Source organism: Zonotrichia leucophrys, chromosome 8 (assembly GCF_028769735.1).
Source record: "Zonotrichia leucophrys gambelii isolate GWCS_2022_RI chromosome 8, RI_Zleu_2.0, whole genome shotgun sequence".
NCBI classification, from domain to species: Eukaryota; Metazoa; Chordata; class Aves; order Passeriformes; family Passerellidae; genus Zonotrichia; species Zonotrichia leucophrys.
The window spans coordinates 3,209,187-3,236,167 of record NC_088178.1 but is presented as its reverse complement, the minus strand read 5'-3'; the positions used below and the strand labels follow the sequence as shown (position 1 = coordinate 3,236,167).

General features: G+C 42.7%; 1 protein-coding gene across 2 annotated transcripts in view; it reads left to right on the top strand.

Annotated features, from left to right (window-relative positions):
- XPR1 (xenotropic and polytropic retrovirus receptor 1) overlaps positions 1–26,981 on the top strand; it is a 107,496-nt gene that overhangs the window by 3,998 nt on the left and 76,517 nt on the right. For both annotated transcript variants that reach the window (XM_064720481.1, XM_064720480.1), the window contains exon 2: positions 2,638–2,689. In XM_064720481.1, the coding sequence (XP_064576551.1) occupies positions 2,638–2,689 (52 nt within the window). The remainder of the gene's footprint in view (positions 1–2,637; positions 2,690–26,981) is intronic.

Here is a 26,981-nt window from a genome sequence, read left to right as displayed (position 1 = left end):
TGCTATTTCACTATTTGTCCTTCGGGCTGTTAGCAGAGGAGCTTAGAGGAGCTTAAGTGGTTTGAAAGACTCCTTTAAAACAGTGGGGTTTTTTTGAGTGTTTTAAGGTTTTTGTCCTTAATTTTGTTCACTGTTAAGTTCTGAGAGTTCCATTTTTGTTTTCTTTTTGCCTTTTCTTTTTGTTCTCTCATATGTATTTCCACAAGTTGACTGATGGTGTAAGGTGTAGCACTGGCACAGGCTAAAGCAGCGAAATAACCCATTTTGTTTAGTTTGAGGGCAGAAAGAGTAATTCTTAAGTGCTTCACATTGACAGTGATGGATCACTTTAGTAAACAATCAGTTCTAAAATTCTGTAATCTAGAGGGCTAAATAGTTTAGGTGTGAAGGAGCACTGAGTCTTTCACTTTGAGGTTATTGGTTTACTTATATAGGTCAGGAAAGCAGTAACAAAATCTGCTGCCCTGCAGCTGCCAGATTGTACAATGTCAGTGTGCATGGGGAGGGGTCTGTGGGACGACTGACACCTTCAGCTTTCAGGATTGTTTAGTGCAGGACTGTCAGTGTTGTCCTTTTGAATTTGTTGTTTTTGAAAAATGACTGATCAAACCAGAGATGGGAATTACACTGGGCTTACCTCTGGGTGGGTTAAGAGATGAGTTGTTACCACAGTGACTTTCAATGTGCTGTCTCTTCTGGTTTGTTTATCCTGTGTCACATGTTGGTTGTGGTTCATGGAAAAAGTTACAGGTAGGTGAGGATGACTGGGATGGAAAAGGAGGAAGATTTTTTGACTGCTCGGTGTGCAGAGATCATGTGCTGCTGAGCACTGAGTCATGGGGGGAGAGGACTGGAGTGGCCAGTGCTCCTGAGGAATTTTAGAAAAGCACCAGAGCTGTGCTGCTGGCATGAGGATCACCCAGCAGTGGCTCAGTTGGGAAAACAATTATGCAAGTGACCTTTGCTGAGACCTCTGACTCAGGAGCCAGACCTTTGAGAGATGCCAGAGCTGCTGGTGCAGGCAGCCACCTTGGGTATCTTGTGATAAACACACTTGTCCTTTAGACCTTGTGTTTACCCAGTGTGTTACAACAGCACTCAGCTCCCAGCTGCTGAGCTGATGGTTTTTACCTCCAGGGTTTTTTGGGGGATTTGTCATTTAGCCTGGGAGGTTTTCTCCTGGGCCACTGTGACACACACCTCTGCTTCTGCTGTCTTGCAGTGTTATGGAAGTATGGGATATGGTGAGAATCACACAGAATAGATAGGAAATAAGAAGACCTGAATTCCTTTTTTTTGTGTTAAATTTCTGTGGGCTCAAGAATGAGGGAACAAGGTCAGGTTTTTGTGGTGGTGGAGGAGGGTACTCATGTTCATTATGGCATTAAGATGTGAGGTGTGTATATGCAAATCACTCTGCAGTAGGAATGGGTCCTTCCCTGTGGCTTTTAGTTCCAAAATGATGGCTCAGGTTATGAATAAAGTCCTAGAATGTTTTGGGCTGGAAGGGACATTTAAGATCTTCTTGTTCCCACTCCCTGCCATGGGCAGGGACACTTTCCACTATCCCAGGCTGCTCCAAGCCCCATCCAACCTGGCCTTGGATACTTGCAGGGATGGGGCAGCCACAGCTGCTCTGGGCAACCTCTACCAGGGCCTCACCAGCCTCACAGTAAAGATTTTTTTCCCTATTATTTTACTCCAACCTGCCCTCTGTGAGTTTGAATCCATTCCCTCTTGTCCTGTCATTCCTGGCCACTGTCCCAAGTTCCTCCCCAGTTCTCTTGAGCCCCTTTAGGCAGTGGAAGGGGCTCTGAAGTCTGCCTGGAGCCTTCTCTTCTCCAGCTGAACACCCCCAGCTCTCCCAGCCTGCATCCATGGCAGAGGGGCTCCCACCCTCTGATCCTCACTGTGACCCTCCCCTGAACTCCCCTCACTCCTTCAGCCCTTGATCAGAATTCAGTTCATGTGGATGTGAGTGAGCAAACCTTTAACCTGTGCCTGGGGTAACACCAGCACCTCAACAACTGCAAGGCAGCTCGTGGTGCCTCCAGCACCTGAAACCTGATTACTTAATTAATTCTGGCTGGTGCTAATGTTGCCCTTCAGTTCCCACCTCTAGAGCAGGCCATCACCCTTGCTTCCCTAATCTCCTTCATCATGTTGCCTTCAGCTTTCAGCATGTATGTGAATTTTTGTGATCCTGTATAACAGTGATGAGAAATCCCTGAGGCTGCTTCTCCTCCATTTGCCTTGACAAACTCCTCTGTGTCACGCAACACTTCAGGTTTTGTTGTTATTTCCTCATTTTTTTTAATGTAAAGCCTTTACATCCTACCAGCTGGGAAGCATTTTTCTGAAGGAAGATGTTGAAATGTACAGTTGGAATAAATTTTATAGATGATTAAGATAACAGGCTGGAGATAAAGCAGTCAGTAAACATGAACCTGTTTCACTTGTGAACAGAAATGTGTGTGATAGCCTTGACATCACGTACCACAGCTTTCTGTGCCAGTCTGCAGGATAAAAGGGCTTTAATTGCTTTGGTTTTCAAACAGGCATATCAAAACAGTGTAATTTTTTTTTTTCCTCTTTTCATACTAACTGTGTTCCTTGTTCTCTGCCCCTCCCTTGCAGGCTTTGAAGGAGATGCTATATGCAGCTGTGGACCAGGCCCCTTCTATAGAAGGTAAGCAAATTGTAACCCACAGTTGTGTTTTTCTTGGCACTGCGTGCTGGACACGTAGTCCTGCTACTTTTCTGTCCTTAGTCCTCCTAAATTGGTAAACTTAATATCCTGATGGGCAAATGCCTGGCCTGTCACAGCCTGCATGCTATATTTGATTGTTAGAACTCTTTGTCCTCTTTTGTTGGGACAATAAATGGCTTTGTACAGTTTGAGACAGCAACAGCTGGATTCCTCTTGCTTATAAGGTCATTCAGTGGTGGAAGTATTTTCTTCATTGCCTGAGAATAGAGCTTTGTTTTGCTGTGAGAGCCTGCCACTCTGGGAGATAGCTGTGCTGGAGAGACACTGGCTCCTGGTTTGGTACTGGTGATTGGAGCTGCAGGAGTCTCATCCTCTTGTTCTGTGTCCTCCCTGAAGGCTCTGCTGCCTCTCCCATGTGCACATGAGTATATCTTCTTCTTTGCATGTGTTTATTGCCTTCTGACTGCTCTAGATTGTTCTAGTAAGGTGTTAGGTTTTTAGCTCACTGAATTTTAAATGGTTTGTTTAATTAAGTGATGATCTCTGCAAAATTTCTTAATAGAGCCTTTTACTTTCTGTATCTTCCTTTTGTTGTCTTTAAAGTACTGAAGCCTCTGTGTTGCTTCACTCCTTACTTTCTTGCCCTTCAGGTGGATTTCTGACTGCTTTATAACCTCCTTACCTTTATTATTGTTTATTATAACCTCCTTACCTTTATTATTTTCACTTTTATTGTAGAGTTAATTTTACTAATTTCTGAACATGGCTCTCTGGGTTTCTTGTATATTTTTTGTATATTTTTCTTGTATATTTGTAGAGCAGGAGAACAAGTGCTGCTCCTGGTGTAGTCAGTTGTCTAACATCAGCAATGCTGGTCACTCTAAGTGTTAGGCCATTAATTACTTTCCTTTTGTTGATTAGAACTGGGAAATGAGGTGTGATGTAGTTAATATAATGTGATTTTTTTAAAAATTCAACTCAACTCCACTTGTTTTTTGATTAGAATTTTAAAGCCACAGCTGCAATAATTAATAGTTGAAGAGAGTGTGTGTGGGATGGGGCAGTCTGTCCTTAAACTCTTCAGAGGTGCATTCCAAGCTGAAGACTTTGTGGAAACAATGCTCAGGCAGGTGTAATTTTTAAATTTAACCTGACACTTAGTAGCTCACTCAACTCATCATGCTGATTTTGTTAAAAGAATCATACTTTTCTCTAAATACAGATCCTAGAACTAGGTTTCTAAAGGTTATGATCCTAGGATCCAAAATCTATGGGTTATCTTTGGAAAACTCAACATGCATTGGCAAAGAGGGAAGTCTTGCTTTATTATTTTAAAGTAGCAAAATTCCATAAAACCCACCCGTCAACCTCTTTCCTCTAGAGCATAAGACCAAGAGGAACTGAAGTTTTCTGTGTAGGCCAAACTGATTATAAAACTTTTAAAGACAACTTACTAATGCTATTGAAAATCCAGCAATATTTTTATGGGGGACTGGAACAATTATAAGAGTTTTTTTCTTCCTCTCTTCTGTCCATTGGTTTATTATTGACAGTGTGAGCAAATGGTGTCTGTGCTGATGGAACTTTGTAGTTTGATGTTGGAATGTGACTTCCTGGCTTGGCCAGGGTTATCTGGGATTTCAAGGTGGTCTTGAATTGTAAAGTGTTATAATTCAGCATTTTGATTTCTCTATTTTCAGTGCTTGTGCTACAGTGGTGTTCTGTAATGTGCTGTGATGTTTGTTTGGCAAAGCAAGAGGAGGGGAAGAATTAAATGATATATTTATGCTCTTTTAAACACTGTTAGAGTTTTGACCTGTGCTTCTGCCTCCTCTGATGCTTTAAAAACCTCAACAAAAGGAAAGCAATGACTTAAGACAGTTTCCATCAGTAGAACAATGTTCTGTTCATTTTTGGAGGGGTTGGGTGTTTTCCTCTGTACTATAGAGAATATAATCCAAACAGTTTTGAGCCACTCCTATTTAAATCTGTCTGTCTGACCTGCCCTTAAGTGCAGAGCAGTTCCACTAATTCCTTCACCTTTCATGCTGGAAATAAATCAACACCATTTTTCCATCCCTGTTGCTTGCATCCTTCTCTTTTTTAAGCCCTTCTGCTTTGTTCATAGAAACTTTAGGCCAGGTTTAGTACTTGACTGCACACAAACCATGCCCAGAACCCTGCTCTAGTCCCTATCACAGGATTTGGAGCAAGTTCTTGCATTTTGGGAGGGAATGGAGCAGCTATTGTCAGGGGCTGGCTGTTGGCCTGCATGTTTCCAGTTTAATATGGATTTTGCAATGGATACTTGTGTGTTGTTTTGAGCTCAGCACAGACACTACAGGGCTGTGCTACTGAAACCCAGCCTCCCAGTATGAGCCTGATGTAATCTCATTTTAGACTGGTCTAACTAAAATCCATTTGCTAATTGATCTCGTTGATCACAGACACGCTGCAGAGCTCCAGAGCTGGCTTTGATTTACCTTGCATGAATTGTAAGCTAATCTTTGGATAATATACTGGATTGTGAAGACAAGGGAGTTTTGTACAGCAAAGCTGAGGCTGTTCCTGGTTCTTATTCTGCTTGGCTGGATGTGTGATCTGGCATTTGTGAATGAATTTCTTAGATTTCTGCTGCAGGCTGCTTACTATGTCAGTCAGTAAAATTTGTGTATAGACAGAAGTGCTTCTTATTGCTTAGTAGAATGCTGAAAGCACTTTGGAAATTCTTTAAAACAACAAAAAAAAGGTGCATGTTGTAAATAATGGACAAGGCAGGTAATAGGTGAGCCATCCATCATGAACAGCTTTCTGTGGGTTTGTATTTAGGCATTTTCTGTGTGTGGATGGGTAAACAAAGTTAACTTCAGAATGACTCCTAAAGTTTTGCAAGGGATAGTTGCTTGTGCTACTTTAGTGGACAAAGTGCTCCTGGGAAGAGGGGCTTGGCTCTAAATTGTGCAGTTTATTCTGTGATTATTTATCATGGTGACCCTTCTCCCTGTGCTACATTGAATCACACCTATGTCTACCTGCTTTTTCCTATTTTTGGGTAATAAATGGACTGTGATTTTGACAAAAAACCTTCTAGAGGTGGATAAGCAAAACCTGTCAAGGCTGTATGGTAGGAGGAGGTCATTTGTAGCTGTCCCCACACACAATTCCAAGGTGGTGTGGCTCCCTGTGTTTCATGAGAGTTACTCCAGACTGTAGCATGTCTTTTCTGGCAGTTCCTGGCTGTACACATAGATTTCTTTAATCTGTTCAAAGATACATTCTTTTCATCCATCTGTCTCCTTTGTAATGACAGTTTCTTTATGCCAGTGTTATTCCTCCAGATGCTCCTCATCTTTTCACAAGGCAATCCCCTGATGAAACCTGCACCATCCTTCCACCTGAGCAACATCTGTACTAAATTAGTGCTCAGTCTGTTAATTCAATCCCTGCACATCACTGGGAGAGGTATCAAATGCTGCTGCATTCCCAGCTGTGCCATGAGCCTTGCTTGGCTTTCTGGAGAGTTCTTTGGAGCGTGTTTGCTTCCGTAGCTGTTTGTTGCCTTCTGCTCACTGTTAGCAGAACAAGGGAGATGAGTGGATGCTGCTCCCAGGATATCATTCCCAGCTCCTTGTGGCACAGCAGGAAGGCCTGAATGCAAGTGTGCCAAACCAGGCATCCTTTTGTGACCCTAAGGCACCTTTAGCAAGAATCTGTGATGATTTAGAGGCTAAACCCGAGCATAGCTCTGCTTTCCTCTGAGGCAGAATGTGCGGTACGGCAAAAACATGAAATTCTGACCTCACTGGGAGCATGCTGGGGTGGGTTTTTTGTTGATTCCTTGTCCTCCCACTGCTTCCTGTTCCATTTGTCACCTAAGTAGAGCAGGTTAGTGGACCATTGTTGCTAGAAGTGCTGCTGATTATTCCACTTGGTGAGCAGCTGTGTCGGCATCTCCCCGAGCTCCTCACGGTGCTGCCGCGGCCACCAAAGTGCAGCTGTAAATTATTCATCCCCATTTTCTGCTCCAATGGACAGGGGCCACTCTAAATATTATTTCCTCGAATGTTTGCCTTTCAGATATTTAAATTTATCCTCTCTTTAATACTTGTGTAAACAAATGTCGTTGGTGTAATATCAGATGGTACAGGAGCGTCCTGTTGTGTCCTCCCATTATGGGAATTATTTAACCCCAATTCTGAATTCCAGTGGCACCTTTCAAAGAAGGATCACACTGATTCTGTGGGGATGGAATGGTGTATCAGGGTAGGAGTGGGGAGTACAGGTGCTCTAGGGTAGAATTCAAACCCAGAAGTAAGAGGTGGTGCTAAAGCAGTATGAATTGGTAGGGGAAAAGCTTTAGTGGTGACAGATATCCTCTGCTGGTGCTGTAACATTTGTGGTCTCCTCTTTGCTCCTGATGGATTAGGAAAGCAAGAGATGCAAGTTTGGGACATTCTGAGAGTGCCAGCACTGGCAGCATGTCTCATGTTATCCCACCCTTGCTTCTGCTTTCATTTGTAAAGCACTTGCTCTGTTGACTGACAGCTACAGATCTTTAGCTTGGATTTATTTCTGTTACTGAATAGACAAAAGAGTTTTCTTTAGGGGCATAAATAATCTTGGTGAATAAGTAGGGTGTAGGACATCACATTCTTTTTCTTTCCAGAGGAAGTTATGAGCCTGACAGTTTTTGTTACATGCAGACATGCTTTGTAGGGTTGATCAAAGGCTTATGATTTGTCTGTATATATGCAGATGCCTTCTTTTTATTTCAAAATAAACATTTATTTCCAATTGCACAAGCTTACTTTGTAGAGGCTTGAGGTTTTGTTTACATGGGAAATGCTTAAGGCTTTAAAAGAGTCTTCAGCAGAAGTGCTGCACGTCAGAAGCAGTCACAAAGAGATTAATGCTTTGTCTTTATTTCAGCATGTTGTCACACACCCATGAGGACACAGGGGTTGGTGTCCTACACTCCAGATGCAGCTCCTTGATTCTGTCTAGGCTGTAATTCAGCCTCTGTATTTATAATTAGTATGTAAACTAACAAAAAAAAATATAATCCCATGACAATCCTCTTCTCAGTTGGAGATTTGATGCCAGGTATTGGATTAGCTGTAAAAAATAGGTTATTGGGCTTGTGGCAAATGTTAGCTCCCAGAGTGTGCAAAAGGTGGACAGGAGGAGAGCTTGGCAGCACACCAGCATTTAGAGAAGGAGATGATGCCTGGTGTCTCTTCCCCTGGAGCAATAAAATTTGAAAGGTAAACAGTGCATATGGTTGGAGTAGGGTCCAGAGAGAACAGCTGGATGCTCACTAAAATATTTGGAGCACAGATGCCTGTGTGCAAATGTGGAGTACCGTGTGTTCATGTCAAAGTCATTTTGCTGTCAGGAGCGGCTCAGTGCTCACAGCAAGTCAGCACAGACACTGCTTTGTACCCAGCCCTGCCTCTCTGTGTGCCTCCAGAGCAGCCCACACTGCTGGTACAGTGACTTCCTCTGGGGTGATGAGCACCAGGAGCCTCAGTTGTGCTCAGCCAGGCAGGAGGGTAACTGGGTGGGGAGTAAAGGCCAGGTGAGGCACAGAGCTGGAGTCACAGAATGGCATCAGAGAGTGGTTTGGGTTGGAAGGGACCCATAAAGGTCGTCTAGTCCAGCCCTCCTGCCATGGGAAGGACACCTTCCACTGTCCCAGGTTGCTCCAAGCTGTGTACAACCTGGCCTTGGACACTTCCAGGGATGGGGCAGCCACAGCTTCTCTGGGCACCCTGTGCCAGGGCCTGCCCACCCTCACTGTGAAAAAACCATCTTCCTTATATGTCATCTAAACTGACCCTCTTTCAGATAGAAACCATTATCCCCTGTCCTAACACAACAGGCTCTGTTGGAAAGTCTGTCCCCAGGCTAACTGGGTGATTGAAAGTTGATTGTGGAGACAACCAGCCAGTACAAGGTTGGATGTCATTACTGTCCCACAGACCACAGGTCCTCAAGTTGTGGTCTGAGAGCACATTCAGGACCTGCTGGTGTGCTCAGGGTCCTGTCCTGCCTTCTTATAAACCAGAAAGTCTCCTGGAGGCAGTGGGAGCCTCCCTGGGGCTCTTGGGGTGCTGTGGGACCACACAGGGAACCAAGAAGCTCATGGGGGTAGGTGCTTTGGCAGGTTGATGACCATTTCTTTATGAAGGAACTTGTGATTGCAGTCAGTGGCAATGCTGGACTTCCTCACCCTTTCCATTTGCCTCATGGAAAGCTCCTGGCTGATTCTCTGCTTCATCTGTGTGGACAAGCCTGGAAACTTGTGCTGCTGCTGAGCAAACCTTCAGCCTTTTGCTGTGCTCTGAGCAGCAGCTCAGATTGCTCTGACACATTCATGCTGAGTGAAGAACTCGAGTCCTAGGTGTACCTAAGAGCTCAAGGCTTGGGAAGAGACTGTTTATTGAATCATAGAAGGTTCTTGTGGGTGTCCCAGTTGTTTCTCTGGGTCTGGATTGAAGGCACTTGAGACAGTAATTCATGTTCAGACTCAGGTGAAAACAGTCTGACTACTGTGAGTTCAGTAGCTTTTCATTAGAAGGCACAAAATGGCCAACAATCTCTTATTACAAGGTCTTTTAAGACTAAACTATCCAGTTAAGAACTGACACCTGGATTATTTCCCTTTTAACCCAATAACTGATCCCAAAGAGCCCCTGATGTGGACTTTTCTGCCCAATTACAAAATGACACCCAAACCCATGGAGAAGAAGAAGCATGAAGAAGAAACCCAGGACCACACCCTGTGCCCTCCATCTTGCTTCCATCCACAACTTACTAAAAATCCCAAACCCTAAATTTCTCACCAAGTGATGCACCTACACTGCTCTCTATAATCTATTTCACACTTTTGTGGATTCCAGTCTATCTTGAAGTCCAGGAAACTTTCTCCATGAGTGAGGGTCAAAGTCAGTGCTGCCCTGGGGGTCAGGGCACCCCAGAGCAGATGGAGAAATATTCCCTGTGGTGCCCTGGGTTTGCACAGGTTCTGAGTTGGAAGGGATGTGGAGTCCCAGCTCTTGTTATCCCTGCCCAGGACCATCCCCAGAGTCACACCCTGTGCCTGAGAGCTCTGTCCAGATGCTCCTTGAGCTCTGTCAGGCTTGGTGCTGTGACCTGTTCCTGTGCCCAAACACCCTCTGGATGAGGAACATTTCCTGATACCCAACCTAACCCTGCCCTGACCCAGCTTCAGGCCATTCCCTCCCTGTCACTGGGCACCAGAGGGCAGAGATCAGTGCCTGTCCCTCATGAGGAAGATGAAGATTGTGCCGAGTCTCCTTTTCTGCAGGCTGAACAAGCCCTCAGCCTCTCTCAGATGGTTTCTCCTCTAGACCCTTCACATTTTGCTCTGTAACTTTGTCCTGTGCCCTTTTCCCCTTTATTTCAGCATCCTTTGGTACTGAGTGCTCAGAGGTGTTAAATCCAGGATGATCCAGGAGCTGGGGAGGTGCAGGAGGTCAGGGAGGGAGCTGGAGCTGGCAGCCCAGGGCTGACCTAGAGCCAGCTTTCCCTGCAAACCTTCTGCTGCAGAAGGGATGGAGATGGTTCTTTAATGATGTAGAGTAACAGCAACATCAGAAATGCCCAGCTGTGCCCTTTTTCTTTTTTTTTCTTTTTTCCTTTTCCTTCCTGCATTTGCTTTCCCATACACTAAGATGCCTTAGAGGAATTAACAGTGCTTGTAATTTTGCTGGAATGTGCCAGGTTTCATGCTAATGGTCAGAGCTCAAGGGTTGGAAAGTGGATTTTCACTGCTGGAAGATTGGCAGGCAGCACTCCTGAGACAGCAGTGAGATACCAGGCAGCACAGTGGCTGTACACATGAGAGCACTGCACATGTTTATGCAAGAGCCCAGTATTTACTGCTTTGTTTCAAAAAAAAGGCTTCTCCAGACATCTTAACAGCAAGATTTAGTGTGTGTGAGGCAGCCTCTGGCTTTCTAGACATTCCTTTGGCACTGTGTTTGATATAGGTGACTTGAATTATTAGACAATTAGGATTTTTGGATGAGGCTGTAGCTACTCAGTGAATAATGCAACATGAATTAAGGTTGATTGGTTTCTCTCTCTTTAAAAATTCATTCTGTGGCCAAGGGAATGAGCAGAGTGTCCCTGGAAGGAGATCTCATTCTTCTACATCATAGCTGCTCGTGAGATGCTTCAGAAAAATGGCCATGGAGTGGTGACATCTCTGTGGGATGTGGTGCAGGACCAGAGGCTGTCCCTCTTCCAGGAAGGTCACAGCACTCAGGGAGTATTGCACAATTGGTCTCCCAACATGAGGAGGTCTGGCTCTTTGATTAGGTAATTTTACAACTTGCAACAACGTGGCAAAAAGTCAACCCAGTCCTGGTGACTTCTCGTTTCTGAAGTGAAAATGAAAGCTAGTTGCATATTTCACCTGTGTTGTTTTTTTTTAACATTGTATCTGTAGCCTCATACCTTATATCAAGCAGACAAAGAGTTAATTTTAAAATGTGCTTTTTGTAAATACATAATCTTTAGTTACAGCTTAAAACTGCAGAGCTACAGCATCTTGATTTTACAAAGCCACTGGTAAAAAAAATTACTTCAAAAATTTTTATGTTATTCTATTTATTACACGACCATGTAGTTAAGATATTTTAGATTTTTTTTTATGCCGCCTTTGTTGAGTGTGGTAACATTTTTTCCCTGAATTAGCACAGCCTAAGTGTGCAAGCCTGATCCTATAGTCCAGTTCTTTTGGGAACTGAGAAGGGAAAACCATGGAGAGGTATAAAGCATATTTTACTAACCTCTGGTTTGAGAAGAGTACATAAAATTCCTTAGTTGTAAGGCAGCAGCACCATGAGTCACAGTTGTCTATGTTTAACTAAAAATCACAAAGAAAACTGCCTGAGAAGACATAAATTTACTTTTTAAAGTGGTTTTTCTCTGTCCAGGGTGGTGACTGGGATCACAGAGGGCACAGACATCCCTGGGATGGTGCAAAGCCTTTCTGGGCACTGACTGTTCTCAAATTGTGCACTCAGCAGCTTGGCTTCCCCTCTGCAAGGGGGAAACCTTGTTTATCTCCTAGGAGATGGAAAACCAATTTCTCCTTCTTGATGAGAAGCTGGCAGGCTATTTGACTAAACAAGAAAGGCAAGGCAGTGTGGCCAAGAAGAGGGGAATATAAATACCAATATAAATGCAATTTATTTTGCATGTGCTATATAGCCCCAAGCACACGTTTTAGAGGGGGAGTGAGAATTTGCTGCACGCTGAAATGCCAGCTCTAAATAGAAAAAGAGGCAAATTTGACATCCAGACTGTGTTTATAACCTTGGTTTTATTTTTACTGTAATTGCTTTTGCATGCTTTTATAAATGCTCCTAAACTTTGTGGGGCAAAGTGCAGAGGAGCTGCAGAGATCAGTGTGGGTGAGCTGATAACTTGGGATCTGCCTTGTCCCACGGTTGCAGGCTTGTTCTGACATGTGGCCAAGGCTGCTGAATCTGGAAGATTCTGGGATCCCATCCCTGCACCCTCTGGGAGTCACAGGGCTCAGTGCCAGCCTGTCAGCCCTGCCATGGCTCAGCCAGAGGGGAAAAATGGGCACTGCTGCTCTAAACACTCCTTTTTAATTTCCATCCTCTCCTCTTCCAGCTGATGGATCATTTGTGGTATGAGTTTGGTGTGAATTTTTTGGGTTGAATGCTGTGTGTCAGGGTTGTGGTGTGGTTGCTGAGGGCGAACCCAGCTCCTTTATGGGCTTAGCTGCAGGAGTGAGTCACAGGAGAGGCAGTAAAATGGGGTAATAATGAGCAGAATTGGCTGATGGACCTATAAAGTGAATTCTATAAAGAGCTTAATGGGATTTGGCTTTTACTTCACTGTTTTGGTGTGGCTTTGTCTTCGTTAATCAGAAGTAGCAATCAGGAAGTGATGAGAGAAATAACCTGAGAGCCTGATGTGGCATTCCATGCTATTTCATGGTCCTTGAGCTCTGCAGCAGTCCAAGGCAAAAGTGACTTTCTCCCCTGCCCAGCCACAGCAGAACACACTTCTGCATCAGAAGCCTTGGTTCTGCCTGCACTTGGTCAATAAAGGTGCAGGAAAAGAACTTTTTGGGAAGTTTCATGTGCTTCTGAAACCTTTGGGAGACTGCAGTTCACTCTCATCCAGAGACAATAAAGCTTCCCAGGGAGGATGAGGGAAAGGAAAAATCAAAATACCTTGTGCTTGTCTGTGGTCAAGCTGGATTAAATAATTCTCACAGGTGGTATTTGTGTACATAGACATTGCATCTTGGATGCTGGAGGTGATGATTTTGACAGTCATTTATGGTTTGGATTTAATTATTACGACATCAATAAGATCAGTTTATTAAAGCTTCATGTTCCAAAGGATAAGGCAGTAAAATGTAGATTGTACATGAAATTTTGAGCAGTTGGAGGCAGAGAGGACAGAGAGAGGATTCTGAGCTTGAAGGGCTGGCCACACCTGATCAGCCCCATCTGCTGTCCTGACCCTGCTGAAAAGTGTCTGGTGGTTCTGGTCAGCACTTGAGATCCTGCAAAAATCCCCCATGCATGTGTGAGTTTTAGCAATATATCAGCAGCAGGGAGCCTGACACAGCTTTATTGCAGTTCCCTTCAGCAGATGTCCTTTTTGTGGTCCCCTTCTTTTGGCACCAAGAACACTCCTTTGATGGATTTTGTGAAAAATGCATATTTTATGATTGGCTTTTTGCAATCATTCAAATGAATATTGTATGTGTTGTGTTATAAAGTTATGCTGTATTAATTCTCTTAAGTAGTGTGTTAAATGTAGTTTTGGGTTATAAAAAAATGTTAAAATAGAAACCATGCTATGTAGGATATTTTTTTTTAAAGAAAGGACTTGCAGCAAGATAGCAGCCAGAGGACACCTGAATCTTTCAGAGAAAGAGAATTTATTGCTCCATTATCAGAAAAAAACAAACTTCTTCCCACCTTGAACGATGACCAGACAGAATCCTGTGTTTGAATGGAATTTATGCATCATGTATGAGGTGCATGAATATGCAACAGGCTGTTGTTTATAAGGGTTAATCCTCTGCTAAACCTGTGTCCTTTTTCAGGCTTATTTTGCCCAGAAAAGGTGCCCAGACTGTCCATAACTCTTTGTCTCTATTGCCTCATATTGTCCTAATCCAAACTGTCCAAATTATTATTACTCTAATTGTATTACTATTTTTATAACCATTTTATTACTATTAAACTTTTAAAATTTTAAAACAAGTGATTGGCGTTTTTCACAGGTTTGTCAATCATCTTTTGTGTGCATTGGAGCAGGCAAGGCACAGCTATAAATCTTAAAATCTTTCCACCATGGTGCAAGGCTCAATTGATGAAGTAGATCATCCAAGTCTGGTGGATCATTTTGCCTCTGGGGTTGTCTGCACCCGTGTCCTCTTGCAGGGGAAGATCAGTTTGCTACCAGTGGTGTTAAACAGGACTTTAAACTCAACCTCAAAGGCTCCAAAAGTCCTGACAAAGGAGCTTTCAAATCTTCCCCTCCTGTGTTAGAGATCCAAATGCAGCTCAGCTGGAATTGCTCTGCACCGGTTTCAGTTTTTCTCCTTTCAGGCAGCTCCTCCAGGTTCAGTTCCAGGGTAGATGTTGTGGTAGCACCTGAGATGGAGCAGATGTTCTTCCAGCTCAGGAGGAATCCAGCATTGGAAGGAGCCTGATGTGGGCTTGGACTTGCCTGAGCACAAATCCAAGCAATGAATTAATCATCAGGCAGAGAATTCACCTCCCTGGGGACATGGAGAGGAGGAATTGCAGTCAGGAATTGCTGATGCAGGAGCTCTCCACCAGCTGAGAAGGTTCCCCTGCTGCTGGTAATATAATACATGAGGGCTCAGTTGCCAAATCCTTCACTTTGGTATTTCAGTAGCAACACGAGGCCTTCATGGCAGGTTTATGGTCTCTTTACCCAAGCTACAGAGATAATTAACTGCAGACCTTAATTGTGGCAACTCTGCTGTCTCCTGCATGTGAGGCAATTTTATTGGGGCCTTTTTGTGTGGTCAGAAGGGCGTGCCAGAGGGTTTTTCCATCTCCATCTGTTTTGGGAGTGATTTCATGGTTACTGAGGTGTATGGGGCACAGTGGGGTGAGTTTGGGATGAAGTGTTTCTGCTCTGTCACCCTCCTACCACCTTGGCCACAATTCTTGTTTTGGTTTGGTTTAATTTTCCTCTCTTGTTTTGCATTCAGCAGCAGCACGTGGCTCATGGTGGCTTTTCTCCTGTGTGATAATTATTTTCTGAGATGTTTGGGAGCTTTATCAAGTGAGGAAGGGGAATTACAGCTGTAATTGTGTGCTGTTCTCTGCATAATTAGCTCAACCTCTATTTGATATTTTCACTTACATGCACTGTTTCTGTCTTTGGAGTGGTTAAAAGGCTTCTGTCATTATTCTTTTCCTGCCTTCTGAATTTCCCCAGCATAGCTCCCAGTTATGCCAATGCTTAGGGGAGTTGCCATTATGGCTCTTGGCCAAACTCTCAATTTTTCTGTTACCTTTGCTGGACAAGCACCATGTGCAGTAGCAGATAAATGAGTGATTCTCTGCTGTAGCAAGGGGAAGTGGCACAAGAACTTCAAGATAATGGTTGTTACTGTGGGCTTTCAAATTATTTTTTTAATAATGAATAGCACCTTCCAAATTTTAGCTTCAAGTTTGCCTAAACTTTCTGGTACCCAAAGGACTTTATTTTTGTTAAGACCTATACTGAACTGTGTTGGAAGTGCAAAATGAGAATATTGCAGGGGGGTTTATTCCATGCACTGCAGATGAGATTTCTGTGAAACTTTTTACTTGCACTCTTTGCTCTGAATATTTTGCTGTTACTTCAGCCAAGATCATGTTGGAGTTTGAAAATGGTCTCCTTGTGAGAGCACAGTCTAGAGAATGAAGTATTCAGTTTCTGTAGTGTTGCTGTATCACCACCTTATATCTCTTGCAAGAGATTCACTTGAAATAATCTAAATTTAAAAAAAAAAGAGAGGGAATAAGTTTGGGCATAGTGCTAAATTCACAACTTCCTTAAGTTCTTCTGCAAATGTCTGTCAGACCTTGCAGTCCTCATGTGATTCTGCTGTTGGGAGATGTTTGAAAAGAGGAAGTAAAACCAAACCTCTCAGAATAATATCTGAGGTCAGTGCAGGTTTTTGTCTTTTAGGAGTTCCTTGTAACTGTAACTCAAAGAGTTGGTATTATTTTAATTAATTATTTTTTGTCCGATGACAATAGTTAGCTGTAACAGAGTGGAGAAAACTGCCACTGTGGCTTCTCTTCCCATTCTTATCTTTACATTTTCCAGTCCATAGGCTAGGCTAAGGCAATACATCTTGGGCTGCTTGGGAACTGGTGTTTTGTCATTCTCCATTTTTCAATTTGAAGTTTATTTACAGAAATCAGCAAAAATAAGGAAGTGCTTCACGTGCAATGCTCAGTCGCTTGAGTGTTATGTATGGTCAGAATTGACAACTTCCCTTTTTGAGGGGCTGGATACAGATTTGTGTTGGGTCATCATTCAGTTTTTAATCCTTCAAGACTGGCATTATTGATATTTTTTAATACTAAGTCATATTTCTGGATTTTTAGTTTGACTCCAGTTCTGCTGCGTTGGAAGTGAGCGCAGCTGCCTCGCACTGGGGTTGTGCAGCCTTAATTCCTTCTGCTCTGCATAACATTGCCATGAGCTTCCTTGGAAAGTTGATTTATCTAGACCTTCAGTTTCCCCCGTTGGAGGGTGACAAGAGGTTATTTGAACTGAAAACAAAGGCTCACATAGCTATTTGAAATCTAAACAGAGCAGGGAGTGTGCCATCTGAGAGCCAGCTCTCCCTGCTTTATCCACTGCTGCTCTTGCTCACCACGCTTGGGGGAACTTTTTGTTGGTGGGGAGGAAAGTTCCCAGTTGGGTTGCAAATCCTGCAGCTGTTTCTGAGGAGAGGAAAAGAGGAGGCAGAATCCACCCAGCCCTGCCCAACGCCCTTAAATTCATCTCCTGGGCTTCCCTTCAGTGCGTGGGAGAAAAACTATCTGCTCAGAGCCTACCAAGAAATGGCCCATTTAATAAGCGTTCTGTAGATTTATTTATTTACAAATATTCCTGGTCTGTAATTAAGGAAGGCAGCTCTTTTCTGTGCTGCCTGTGCTCACTTCCAGGCTGGGAGCTGCACGGGATGAGTGACTGCATCCGTCTGTTCCAAACAAGCAGCTCTGCAGCTGATCAAAGCAGCAGGATTAGGCTGCTCCTGTGGAATTCCACTGGTGAGGAGGGGATAAATAAATAGCAGCTCTGAAGCAGACCTACCTGAACTGACAGGCTTTGTTGTCAACAGGATAATGGGAATTATTTGGTTTGGTTTGGTTTGAACAGAGGTGCTGTTCTTTCTAGTGGGATATTTGCTCTTCAAAGCCCAAAGAACTGGGTTACTCCTGGTGGAAAGCTGCACTGCACACAGTTCCATGGGCAGGGCAAAGTTTGTCTTCACCAAGCTGTGAGAAATGCAGGGCATCCTTTGGGGGTGTGGGTTTTCCAAACATTTTTATTATAAAGAGAGTTTTTGGTTCACACACATCTGTTAATAGCCTGAATTAAAACCTGCGTGGATACTCTCATATCTGTCTTCTAAAGCAGCACATTTATCTCAGACATGGAGAAGAACAGGAAACTAGCAATATGTCATGGATTACATTTGCCTTTTGGGCTCTAGATGACAAGTCAGGTTGTCTTTGCCCCCACCACATTTCTGCTTTTATAATTCACCAGATAGTCTCACCTAAATTGCATTTATTCTGTTCAAAGGCAGTCCTTTTGTTTTCTCTTTAATACTGCTTTTTATTCATCCAAAGTGCACCTCTATGAATAGTAAGTACTTGATATGAGCCCATATAATCATCTGAATGTAAAAAGAAACAGCTTTTAGAACAAATAAAATTTTTCACGTTCTGCATTTAAGCATTTAAAATTATTTCCAAAACCCTAGTTTTTGTAGGTTGAATTGAAGTTTGTGCAAATTTCAGTGACCCATTAAGTAATAAAATAAATAAATGAACAGCACAAACTTAGATCCAGTGTTTTAGGAATTGTGTCTGTGGAAATGCCACTGTCCCTGTCTAGAAAGAGACAATGGAAGAACTAAACCAGCTGCTATCAGCTGTGGACTCTTTTTGGTGCACAGTGAGGTTCTTGTCTCTTCTCTTTCATTGTTGTTTTGTTTCAGGTTAGAAACCAGTAAAAAGTCAGAGTTCCCTGTTAAATGAAGAGTAGAAATACGTCGGTGTGTCTACTACAATCTGTTTCCACTTACTGCTCCTGTCAAATTGGTTACATTCACAAAGCACAAGTAGCATTTGTGGTACAGGATCATTTTTAAAGGCAGTTTTTTGTGTAATAGCTTTTCCTTGTCATTTTATTTTTATTACAGCTTTCTTCTTACTGTATAGTGAGGAATTTTATGTCTGGAATAGGACTCGGTGTCTGATTCTTTGACAAGCTCATTTTGAGTCTGGCTGTGTCTCATTTTTATTGATTGCAGTATTTATTTTCTGTATTTTGGGTACCTAATTTAGTAGCTGGTAGCTGAAGACACTTGTGTATTCTGTAAAATTTCAGTGTGAGCATTTGAACTTGGATTATGTGCTGCTCTTGGGGAGTGGAGGAGGAAGAGGAGTGAATTCCTGCAGAAGGCATGGCACTGGGCAAGGGGCAAAACCAGCACTGCTGATGGGCCTGAGCTGTTTTCACTCCTTGTGTTGGCCAAATCTTGTAAAATTGTTGGAGCTGTGACTCTCTTACAGAGTAGAGTAAGATAATGTAAGCTCAGAGCCTTTTCCCACCTACACTGTTGATACAGGACATTTTTTCCTTGTTATTGTTAAAACAGGCCTGCCAGACTACCTTAAATGTAGCTTGCTTATCTCCCATGGAAAACTCTCAGTTCTGGGGGTCAGGTCTGTCCTGCCTTGCCTCTGAAGTGAAATTAGCTGGTTTGGTGTATGGGCTGTTGCTTGTAACATTTTTTGTGGAATTTTATGGAAGTAGTGTTGAGAGTGTGGGTATGAGTATCAAGGCAGGCTTTGGTGTGAGCCTTGTTAGACATCATCATCCTTATTGCCTGTAAATGGAGGTCACTGAAAGAGCACAGGAGCATTCTCCTAAAAGCCATGAGCAGTGTAGGGCAAGGCTGCAGAAAATGCCTTGTGGTGGTTGGCACGATGGAGAAGCACAAAGAGATTTCGTGGTGGGTCCTGAGCAACTTGGAGCTTGTTCCCAAATTATTTTTGCTTCCAAATCACCTTCTGTGGCATTTGTTCAGTTAAGCCACTGGGTGTTTTCTGTTTTCCACAAGCTGCACTCTCCTGAGCTTTCCCCTTTGTGTCTTTTCCCTCCAAATGATCCTTTCAGTGTAGGGATTGGACTAATTTAGTTTTGTGGGCATCTTATGCCAGTCACTCCTGTTCTGGCTGTGGGCAGGAGCTCTTCCATAACAGCCAGGTTACACCTCATCCCCTGACCCACTGCTGTGGCTGGTTCTGGTGTCAAAATTTACTCACAATAAACTTCATTTTAATTTCCCTTAGCAGTTGGTGCTGGCAGAGAGCAAGGATCTGATGTTCCAATTGGAGAGAGCAGGAGGGAATTTGTTCTCTGCTCCTTTATGCCCCTCACCAGAGGTGTGAGACCTGCAGGTTTTGCATCTCCTGCTCTGCCATGGATCTGATGGAATTTCAGACCTTGTGCTGTGCATTAGCATTTTAATTCTTTATATTTAACCTGTTTAACGTTCCACTTTACATCTTTCAAGCATTTCCTGTTGGGGGAAAAGTGATACTTGTTTGATTTGGAATCAGTGTTTAGCTTTAATCAGCAGTGTGGCATTAAGAACTTTATCACAGTGGAACCCTGAGGGTTTAAAAAAAAATAAATCTGTGACTTCTCTCTGTTCTTGCTGTTTGTGTATGGAAGTGTGTTGGAACGTTCCCTGGTGATGCTGGTACTTCATTTGAATAACTTGGAAGTGTGGTTTCTTATAATGAGTAAATTTATCCTGTGGAAGGAACTTTAATCATCTAGATTTTTTTTTTTGCATTACTTCCTCACACCTAGTTGGAAATTCATGAAACCTGGCGGAGTTTCCAGGACCCTTAAGGACTTGCAATGTTAAAATCATTCATTAACTGTTCTAATTATGTGACTTCTAAGGCATGCCTGTGTGCTTCAGGGCAAGCAGATCTAATGACAAATACCTGACACCTGGCCTAAATTGCAGAAACACAGGATCATTAAGGTTGGAAAAGACCTCTGGGATCCCTGAGTCCACTGTGAATTGTGTTCACCACTAAACCATGTGCCCAGGGGCCACATCCACACATTTTTTGAACACTTCCCTTGATGGTGATTCCATCACTTCCTTGGGCAGCCTGGTCCAAAGCCTGGCCAGCTTTTCAGTGAAGTTTTTTGTAATATCCAATATAAACCTCCTCTGGCTGAGCCTTTCTCTTCTGTCCTGTCGTGTGTTACCTGGGAGAAGAGAATGACTGAGAAGAGAAATGAAAATTTCTCCTTAAATCCATCTGGACTGATGATGTGACTGTTAAAAACTTTATGGAAAGAATAAAAGGAACAAAATGTAGTGGTGGGTCAGATGGTGATAGATGGGCAGTGTACATGGATATTTTTATTTGTCAGATACTTTTGGCAGGACTAAAAGACTTGGCACAGGATTTTCTCCCAAATGTTAATGAAAGATTTGGTTTGTTGGTGTTCTGTTGTTGAAATCAATCGATACAGTTTTTAAGACACTTTCTTTTACACCTACAAAGGCAAAAATCTTTTCCCAGTCAAGCAAACAGATCTATATTTTCCTGTGATTGATGTAGGCTGATATGGGTGGCATTTGAAATTCAAACTGCAGGCAGCTTCTGACATCTCTGTTGCAGGTGGCTTCTCTGAGGTGGACCTGTAGATAAGGCTGCTGTGTAGGCCTCTTCCAGCATTTAATGCCAGAAAGGTGAGCTAAAATGAGTTAATTTTACCAACAGAGGTAATTTGAGTCATGATAAAAGGAGAGGGTAATTTGTTAAGGTGTTTTTTAAAGAGCAGTCAACCTGAGTCTTTGCATTCAGGACATCAGTAGGTGGAAACAAGAATAACAAATATTTAAGTTTTTCAAGGTAGAAGAGAAGCAGTTAATCTAACAAAAGCTATAATGTCAGGAACAGAGGAAAACCAGCTTCTTGAGAGAATGTGTAAATTGTAAAGAGTAATTTCCCTTGGACTTGGCTGGTAATGGCTTCACCTGTGCTTTGTCACTGAGGGCTGAAAGAAAGGCACACTGGCACCACAGAGTTTGTTTAGATTTGCCCAAATGGACTTTTAGTGTCTGTTATAAATGAATTGTGGTACCAAGCCCATCTCTTGAAAGTGTTTGTTGGAAGGTTGCCTTTTGTGCCAGGATGAGGAGGGAGAAGTTATCTTGTTCATACAACTGTAAACTGAAAATAAACCTAAAATTGAACCTAGAAGTAATTTTCTGTTCCTGAGTGTGGAAGTGATCATTTGGAGCCTGGAATGCTCCACGGGGAGTAACAGAACCAGTCCCCCTGGAATGAGTAGGAAATCAGAGCTGAGAACCAAACACTGAGCCACCACCACCACTCGTGCCTTTCCTTCTGCTGCTTTCTTTCCTCTTTCCCTGCTGGGATGGGAAGTCCCCAGTGGCATTTCTCACAAAGGCAGAGTGCTCCTAGGAAAAATGGGGAAAAATAGGATTCTGGAGCCAGCCATGGGTTGTGGCGGCTCAGTAACCACGGGATACTTGAACAATACAGAGAGGTATGTGGAGGACAGCACACATCCTCCAGCTCTAGGCAAGAACTGGTTTGCTTGCATTTCCTTTAGAGGAACAATCAGGCTTGTTAAGATGATTAATTAATGGAGTTTTCAGCCATTAATCATTCTAAAGACCAGTATGGGTAGCCTGCAGTAAAATCCATTAACATGCCATGACCTTGTGCTAATTGTTAAACTCTTGCTCTGTGAGCAGCTCAGTGCTGAGATGTGGATGGGAATGGGGTAAGAAAGGCTCCCTCACCTATGAAAATATTGAATTATTGGTAAAACTTGTAATAATGCTGGCTCTCCTGTTGTTGACTGGCTTAAGTAGAGTGTGTCATTAATGCTATTAAAGTTATTAAGTAGGAGGGAGGAAGACATGATATGGAAAAGGGAAAATCAGTGCATCATCATCTGGTATAACCTTGGCCTCGTGTCAGGTTGATCCATATGAGAACTCATTTAAAACCTGTTTATTTAAACTATTTCACATACAGTTCACTGGGCTTGGAAAATAAAGAGGAGGGGAAAATGAGCACAGTCAATGTTTCAGATGAACCACGGGTTTCATGTGACTGTGATTGGAGTGATACACTGGAAATAAGTGCCCAGTGGACTTGCTAACTGAAGGCAGTCTTTCAAAACCTAGGCAAAATGTCAGTGACAGCTACAGACAAACTTTGCAGAAGCTGTTTTCCACCACTCTTTACAGGAGTAACATGAAAACCTACTTAAAGTAAAAATACAATGGGCTTAAAAGGATAGACAGTGCTTGAACTTAACGGAGAATAATACTGAAGGTTAAGATGATTGCAGTGACCAAAATATTGATATAAGGCAATGCTGATCTTCAAAATGATGGATAAGATCCCCTGCATTTTGGTTAGAGGAGTATGTGATTATCTTCATGTTCCTAATTGTATCAAAAGTGGTTGTTTACATCTTATAAATTGATGTTTCAGGGTTGAGTCTGCAGGGTATTTGTGATGCTGTTCAGTTGAGTGTGGAAACTAATCAGGGGAGAAAGACTTCTGGCAACATTTACTCTCAGTCTCAGTGTGTTTTCATTTGAGTCAATTGAGAGCAAGACATTGACCTTCTCTTATAAAAAATACACCTGAACTCAAGATTCAGCTAAAAAAAAAAAAAAAACAAGACAAACAACAGACAAACAAACCCCACCAAACACAAACCCTCACTGTTATAGCATGTCAGGCTTAGACAAAAAGATTTGTACATTAACTTTTTAAAATCCTTTACAGCAGGAAGACTTTACTTTATAGGAGATGCTACTTAGGGTGTGCAGTAGTGCTGAATTCTCTTTAAGGTGATGGCAAAGCTCTGATTTACTTCAAGACCCAACAAATCTCTCCTGGAAGTGCTGCTGGTGCTGTCAGGACTGTAAATGCTTGGACATGCACAAGGACACAGGTCTGCCCTTGCCATGGCAGCAAGCCTGATGCTGCTTTACAATCCTCTGTTTGAAACCCTCTGATGTTCCTGGGATGCTTCTGGTCTCTCAACTTCCAGGAAACTTTTTGAAACTTCCTTACAGAGCTCCAGCTTCAATGGATATTAAATATCATTTGTCCAATGCATGCCATCCCTTATCTGTTCCAGCAGCCTTCAGATAGCAGCATTCAAAGAGAGCAAAATGCTTCCCTCAGTCCTGTGGTTTTTTTGCTTTACTGTCTTCAAACAAGTTCATTTTGTGATGTTCATCCATTTGCCCAATTTTCTTATCTCTGCAATCCAGGCTTGAGGATTCACGTGCAGACCTGGTGTTTTGGGATGTGGAGGGGATGGGTTTGAGGGTTAGAAGTTCTGTTATCTCAATTATTGGTGACTTTTGCATTTCTGCTGTTAATCTTTGTTACTACTGTAGAACTGCTTAAAACTGTGCATTTTAAGAGAGTGAATGGTGAGGAATTGAGTTTGGTGCTGTCACAAATGCTGGCATTCCTGTGCCACTTGAATCTAGCTGAAGAGTGGGGCTGTGGTTTTGTGACATAACCTGTGAGGTTTCTGTTCTTTGGACCTCTGCAGCTGTGGGTTATTCTGTCCCAGTTTCACCCTGTGCTGCTATTTCTCCACCCCTAGAATGTGTGCACACAGAAGAGATTACTCCTAGGAGGATAAATTCCTATTTATACCCCCAGAACATGCTACTCATTTGTAGGAGGGAACTGCATGTTCATGATATATATTTAATAATATAAATATCACTAATTCCATGGTTTGCTTTCCTCAAATCACTGGTTTCCCATGGCTTTTGGGCAAACTGGTGATAAACTGGGGCTGGTGGAAAGGAAGCTGATCTCTCCAGGGTTCTACCAGCTTCATGTGGGTGAGGTGGGCCAGTAAATAGTGAGACTTTTGTTTTACAACCACTCTTGCGGCCAAATTGAGATTTTTGGAGCTCATGTTACCATTGAGAAGAGGATATCAGGTCTTTTAAGATGCTTTCAGATTGAGATGAGACCATTGAGGTTTCTGTTGGAGTTGTGAGCAGTTTTTTGGCAAAAGCCCTCCAAGGTGCTTCTGCTCTACATTTGCAGACAAATTGAACTCCTTGCTTGTCATACAAGTCAGGAAAGTGGAGTGGATGGCAGCCTGAAAGGTTTTGTGTGGCATTAAAAAAAATTGTTTGGCTTCCATAAAAATGTTATTTGAGGAATGCATAGACTTTTCCCAGCCCAGAAAAATGTGGGATTTTTCTGTACTCTGCACAATGACAACCAAAGGGACTTTGTTCATGCTTCAAAAACATGATTTGTATTGGCAACAGAGCCCAGGGATCTTTAACTTTCTGAAAGTTTGGATCATGTGAGAATTCTCTGTGATAAAACAGTAAAACTGTTAATTTTCTACTAGCAATTGGGTCATCTTTCACTGAAAGATGAGTTTAAAATAACCAAAAATCTTGCTCAAAGAGGAATATTTGGTAATAGGCCTGGTGCAGACAGACCCACAGGCTTGTAATCACATGAGAGTTTGGGCCTTATTATTTAGTGCAATTTCAAACACAAGGAACTTTAAAATCTAAATTTGATTCCTACATAGAAATTAGACATCTTTAGAAGCTGGAATGTATTCTCACAACAACTTTCATCTTATTTTAGATGAACATCTCCTGAGGTCACTCCTCTTTCTGTTTTGAAGCTCATACTGCCACAACATCATAATTAAATGGGATGCTCCTTCTAACTTTAACATGTATTGTTTGATGGGTTTTTTTGAGACATGAGAAAATGAAATAGCTTAAATTAGAATGGTGAGAGAAAAACAGATTGCTGTTCATTGAAAAATAGAAGGAATCGAGCCAGTATTTATTTTGCATTTATAGCTGGTGATTTATTTCAGGTCCATAGCAATGAGCAATCAGCTGTTTTATCTATCTGCAGTCAAGTTCAGGAAAGCTGCTGACATGATCTCCAGTTAATCTCTGTGCTCATCTGAGACTTAAGAGCTGCTGAAATAATGAGAACATATCCTCTCTGTTACAGCATTTGAAGTGATGGGTTTTTAGCATCCACACAATACTGCACAAGCCAGTGAAACCTCATAAGTCTTTTTAAACAAAACCTCTCCACTTGGTTGATCATTTGGATTGGGTGGGTAATGCAAGATAGCTTGAAATGTATTTCTGTCAGAAAGGATGATTTGAAAATTGGTCTTTTGTAGCCTACGGTGTCTGAATAATTCTGGTGCTTGAAGTGTCTTCTCTGGTGATCAGCAAAGCACATTTTTCAGTAAGTTCTAGAGAATAAAGAAATAATTGTGCAAATACTTTTCAAGTGCCTTTGCCTTAGCTATCCTGCTTGGAGAGAAAATTCCTGTTCTAGGTAGGAAATACTGATATTAACTGGAGTGAAAGAAAGGGAAGAGGGGAAAACCTGTGCTGTGGTATGAAGATCTACCCTAAGTTTCACCTCTGTTGCCATTTGTGAGATTATTTAATAGCACTAAGACCCCATGTATCTGAAAGGTAATAGAAAAGAATTTCTCCCTTGGCACTCCTTTGTTCAGATATCATAAAAAACTTTGGATTGTTTTGCTGGAGGTTCAGCACTTCACCTTCTCAGGTGCTGAGGTAAGGAGCTGAGATCTGTTTTGGAGCCTGGGTGTGTTATTTTAGTGTGCTGGCTTGGTCACCACCCCTGCTATCTGATAGCCTCAGTCCATCATGGAAACCTTCCTGGCTCGTGGCTTTCAGCTCTGCTGCCTTGTCGTGAATGATTATTTCCACTTGCTGTGCCTGTGGATGTGGTACCTTCTGTGCCTTTCCTGAGCTGGAGTCACTCTGGGTGTCTCATTAACAAAACTGCCTAGGCTGGTGATGCTGAATTGTGGATGGACTTGAGACTCAGCTGTTGCTGTCTCAGTAGGGTTTGGGTGGCCTTCATGTGCAGCTGTCACACAGTGGAATGTGTGTGTTTCAATCTGACCCACATACCCATTATTCTCCAGCTTCTGAATATTGATGGACTACTACCTAACTCTTAAATAAATTAAAAAAATTTCCCTGTTTTGTTCTTGAGCTCTGGAACTGAGATTTTTTCCCCCCCTTCCCATTTTTCTCAAGGGGTGATTTTGGTGTCTGACACCAGTACAAGCTCATACCCAAGCTTTTTCTTTACAAGTGCCTTTGGGCAGAAACATGTCTGAACAGGCTTCCAGGGAGTTTCATTCTCTCCTGTCTGCCCACTTCCTGTCTTACCTGAGGAAGGTGCTGATAAAACTTGGGGGCAAGGGGTGAGAGAGGTATCACTGGGAGGCAGATGTGCAGAAACTGGGCTGGAATGGTCACACATTCTGGGCCTAAACTGATGGAGATTGACAAAGAGATGGGGTCTCCATGATTTGCATGCATGAAGCTGTTTATTGATACACATTTATTGATACACATTTATTGATACACACAGCTGAGTTTATACACTGAAAATAGCACAACCATAACATTTATGTCATTTGATGCCTTGTGAAGGCTGAAGTAGAACAGAGGCTGGACAGAGGTAAAGAATAAAGTAGGGATTTATTAAAGGCCTCAATGGATCCACCTTGGGCAGCACAAGAGCCCAGCCAGGGCTGCACCCAAGATGAACCAAAATGGTCACAAAATGGGCAACTGGTCACGAGATCTCTCACTTTTATAAGTTCTGCTCCATTTGTATATTTGAGTTAATTCTCCAATTGCACCTTTAGCCCATGCAGTCCCATCCTGCTTGTTTTTCTCTCTTCAGCCCACGTTGTTTGTGCTCTTGGGCTGAGATTTGGATCATTTGTCCTTGGTGCCCAGGTTTCCCTGCTCTGTGCACAGAGCTCACCATCCCCTCATAGGAAGCCCAGACCCACACACTAAAGC